Here is a 5,023-nt window from a genome sequence, read left to right as displayed (position 1 = left end):
TTATGATCGGGTTATTGTCACCGGAACAGCGCGGAAGCTTTGGCAAGGATTTCGTTCTAGGACCAGCATGACGACACGAGGAAGATGTAGCACCGATGTGCTGAGCACGCCGACGGGGATTTTAAAGCTGGTGGAATTAGTAAGCTATAACGACAAAGACTACCTATGCAGTTGTGTGTCATGGAATATGCTCGTATGACCAAGAGGAAATTTATTCTTTTTCCTTTTGGAAAACGTACGTGAAATTGTGTTGAAAAATAACGTCCATTGCGAATGGTGATGTGGTATGGTTTAACGTCACAAAACTTCCTCCCATAGGGAGGCTTGGACAATGCCCCTTACAGTGGTCTTTGTAACATGGAATTTAACAATGCATAGCGTTGCTTCATCTACGCGTGCAGAAGGGTTCGAACCGCCATCCCCTCGACCGTCGCCACAAGTAATGACGCTCTAACTCGCACGACCAGCGGGCTTTCTCATTGCGAAAGGAACTACAAACACGAAAGAAGGTTTTTTTTTCGATGTTCACATTTAAATCAGCAGTTACTGTATCTTTGAAAATACAAACAAAATCTCTGAAATATTTCGCCAAATGAAGTTTGTCATGTGTAGTGGAACAAGCGTGTGGTAGTACATGGGTTTTCCTCGATGTTGCTCAAATATCAAATGAGAATTTGACGTATACTGCATTTGAATTAACATTTCACATATTTGCTTCGTTATCGCTTCTACGAATTCATCCGTAATTCTCAAGTCTTATTGTGCTCAGGGGTTTCATTTGAATTATTATTCTTATCAGTTTTTATGGATGTTTGCTGCCCGAGTGGATTAGAGCGTCGCAACTTGCGGCGGAGGTTGAGGTGCCGGCAATTCGAAGTCGACGCCAGCGAGTTGAACCAAGGGCATATTTGATTAAATTCCACGCTACAAAATTTTCTGTAAGAGGCACCGTCCTAGCCTCCTGATAGGGTGAGTTCGTGACGTTGAAACGAATCATTACTCTTTATAATAATCTTTAATTGTGAGGATTTCATTAGCATTGTTTATTCGTGGTTGACCCCTTTCGGGCAAGGCAGAGCAGAATAAGATCATCTGATTTCATGAACACAATTTGTAAATTTCATCATCCAAGCGAAAAAAAGGTAAACTAGATTTACTCGGATCATTCAATACTAGGTTGTTGTTGTTGTTGTTGTTGTTGTTGTTGTTGTTTTGTTGTTGTTTTGTTGTTGTTTTGTTGTTGTTTTGTTGTTTTGTTGTGTTGTGTTGTTGTGTTGTTGTTGTTGTGTTGTTGTTGTGTTGTTGTTGTGTTGTTGTTGTGTTGTTGTTGTGTTGTTGTTGTGTTGTTGTTGTGTTGCTGTTGTGTTGCTGTTGTGTTGTTGTTGTGTTGCTGTTGTGTTGTTGTTGTGTTGTTGTTGTGGTGTTGTTGTTGTTGTTGTTGTTGCTGTTGTTGTTGTTGTTGTTCCCTCTCCCTGATGAACGCCATGGTTGGAATGGAGTTTTTCCACAAATCTTATATAGATTGTATATTGTGTTGTTGGCGTGCGTTATTGTGTACAATGCAATCTTCCATAATGTACTGTATACCATGGGGTGAAGTGTTACATCCTGGATGATTGTTTCGTTGCTAATTTTGTTGTCCCCTCTCTCTGAGAAACGCCACGACTGGAAACGGGTTTTCCCCACAAACCCTTTATAAAGCGTATATCGTGTTGCTGACGTGCGTGAATCTGTACAGCGCAGTTTTCTATAATGTGTTGTATAGTATGGGTTGAAGTGTTACATCCTGTACAGTGATCTACGATAATCCAGCCTCTTCTGACCTTCGCCGAATAAAAGCGTTTGGCGTCAGCCGGGACAGAATGTGTAAAAATTCGTCGTCAAAGCAGAGGAGTCGACACTTGCTACGACACTCCAACGCTACACAAGTGTGTTTCAACCTGGGTATTCAGCCCTACGCTACCGTAAGGGTACTTCGTCCTTACAAACAATTGCCAGACGTTCACAAGAATGAACGAATGAGTGAATGAGTGAATGAGTGAATGAGTGAATGAGTGAATGAGTGAATGAATGAATGAATGAACGAGTGAATGAATGAATGAATGAATGAATGGACGAATTAATCGATTAATTTATAAATGAACTAATCAATCAATTACCCAATCAAATAACCACTTAACATGTTGGACAACTAGAGCTTCTAGATAGCGTAATCTACTACTGTAATCAGATATGTTGGACTTGTGTAGGAAAGTCAACAACATATATCTTGGTGATAGTAGCGGTATGTGGCTTTTGCGAGCGGCGTGGATGGCAAGCGCGTGGAGGCGATCTTAAACAGCCGGAGCTTTCTAGTCTTTATTTGTGTAGAGAAAAATCCCGCTCTCACAGAGAGCATAAACCTGTATATGCATGGGCTCGTGGCAAGGTTGCCGACGAGGTATTGATATACATAACGCTGTTTACCAGCGAGATTATACATTTAAATGACCTTTACATGATTTATATAATTAAAGAGATGATACATAGTTGTGTGATATTGTACAATGGTGTCCGAACTTGGACAGGAGAAAATTACCTTAAAGAAAATTTATTGTGAAGTGGAAATATCATTGGTTAGCAAGGTACCAGAGGTGCTGCACAGCTGCGGTTTGCTTGAGAGGTCATGACCCAGGATACCAATAGAAACCTGACCGTGGCTTGACCCTTGCGTTCCTAGTGAGGTCAAGAATACCACCTCGCTCCTAAAGCGTGGTGCAGTGAGATGCATAGCATAGCCTGTGCATATGTGCGAGAACAGATAGATGACGTGTAGAGGCGGTAGATGTGGCAATGTAGATAGGTAGATTACGGTAGTAGATTACGCTGCCAAAAAGCTCTAGTTGTCCAACAAACCAATTAACTAATCAATTAATAAATTTATTACTCAATTAACCAATTAACCAATTAATTAATCAATTAACCAAACAACCAATCGACCAACTGATCAATTGACCAATTAACCAGTTAATCAATTAATTATACAAATAAATTAAGAATACTTCCTCGACATGATCAATCATGCAGCCAATAAGGTTAGGGGACTCAAGCTACACCTCTACGGAGCAGAGTCGCACATCATTCTTTCATAACTAGAAAGTAATCTCCATTCAAAGAAGAATTTCTAACACTAGTTATTCGGTTTAACGTCGCCAACTTCCCTTATCAGGAGGCTAGGACGATGCCCCTTACAGAGGACTTTGTAGCGTGGAACTTAATGGACCATGCCCTTGGTACAATTACCTCCTCTGGTATCGTTCTTGAACGAACTCCACCTATCAGGAGGCTAGAACGATGCCCCTCACAGAGGACTTTGTAGCGTGAAACTTAATGGACCATGATCGTGGTACAAGCATCTCGGGTACGGACAGTTGCTCACTGGATAATTGCTCACCGGATAGTTGCTCACCGGATAATTGCTCACCGGACAATCGCTCACCGGAGAAGTGACAAAGAGGACACTTGCTCACCAAAGATTTTTTTTTTTACTTTTCTTGAACTTGATAACAAACAATATACAGGATTTTTAGTTATATTTAGGTTTATTACAGCAATAATACACAAACAATATCCAAACTTTCATATTTTAGTTTTTAATAATTATAAAATTCAATACAAATTTCTCCCATCAATATATAGTAAATTTGTATTGAATTTTATAATTATTAAAAACTAAAATATGAAAATTTTATAATTATTAAAAACTGAAATATGAAAGTTTGGATATTTGTGTATTATTGCTGTAATAAACCTAAATATAATTAAAAAATTCTGTATATTGTTTGTTATCAAGTTCAAGAAAAGTAAAAAAAATCTTTGGTGAGCAAGTGTCCTATTTGTCACGTCTCCGGTGAGCGATTGTCCAGTGAGCAATTATCCGGTGAGCAACTATCCGGTGAGCAACTATCCAGTGAGCAACTGCCCTACACCCCAAGCATCTCCTCTGGGATCATTCTTGAACGAAGATGGGTCGGTAGAAGACTTCTGGCGTGAAATGACCCAATGGGAGGCCTAGAAGCGTCTTCACGGATGTTTGCATAGGAAGCCACGTGCGATGACGCTGTCATCGCTAGACAGAATATAAATGTAGGTATGAGTCAGCATATAAATGTAGGTACGAGTGTATTATGCGTTCCCGAAGATAACAGCCCATGAACAAGCAAACGTACATAAACACATGCGCACACACACTTACACAAGCACAAATAAACACACACACACACGCACACACGCACACACACGCACACACACGCACACACACACACACACACACACACACACACACACACACACACACACACACACACACACACACACACACACACACACACACACACACAGAGTGGTGGATGTTTGGAACAAATTGGCCGAAACAATAGTGTGTGTAAACACCATATATGAATTTAAGAACAAACTAGATGTTGCGGGATACAAAGACGGGATACCACGAGCATAGCTCCCCCTCCCGTAGAATACAACCAGGTAGAACTAGGTACACACACACACACACACACACACACACACACACACACACACACACACACACACACACACACACACACACACACACACACACACACACACACACACACGGCTCGGTGGCGGATTGGTAAAGCACTGGCCTCACAAGCCAGAGAACCGGGGTTCGATTCCCCGGTCGGGCGGAGATAAGTTGGGTTTGTCTCCTTTCACGTGTAGCCCCTGTTCACCTAGCAGCGAGTAGGTACGGGACGTTAGTCAAGGAGTTGTGACCTTGCTGTCCCGGTGTGTGGTGTGTGAGTGGTCTCAGACCTACCCAGAGATCGGCTAATAAGGAGCTCTGAGCTCACCGCCGTAGGGTGGTGTCTGGCTGTCTCGACAGAGACTGCAGCAGATCCGAGGTGAATACACACACACACACACACACACACACACACACACACACACACACACACACACACACACACACCACGAGCCGAATATTAGTGTTGAAATGTATTATTGC

At 41.7% G+C, this 5,023-nt stretch overlaps 1 protein-coding gene across 1 annotated transcript in view; it reads left to right on the top strand.

The window, feature by feature from the left end:
- Positions 1-5,023, top strand: part of LOC143033013 (uncharacterized) — a 10,614-nt gene continuing 5,591 nt past the window's right edge. The window contains exon 1 of the mRNA XM_076198212.1: positions 1-139. Coding sequence (XP_076054327.1) covers positions 68-139 — 72 coding nt within the window. The 5' untranslated portion in view covers positions 1-67. The remainder of the gene's footprint in view (positions 140-5,023) is intronic.

The sequence above is a fragment of the Oratosquilla oratoria genome, chromosome 15 (assembly GCF_046742065.1).
Source record: "Oratosquilla oratoria isolate Oo_2021 chromosome 15, ASM4674206v1, whole genome shotgun sequence".
NCBI lineage: Eukaryota > Metazoa > Arthropoda > Malacostraca > Stomatopoda > Squillidae > Oratosquilla > Oratosquilla oratoria.
Note: the sequence above shows the minus strand (reverse complement) of the source record. Positions and strands in the feature narration are given on the sequence as shown.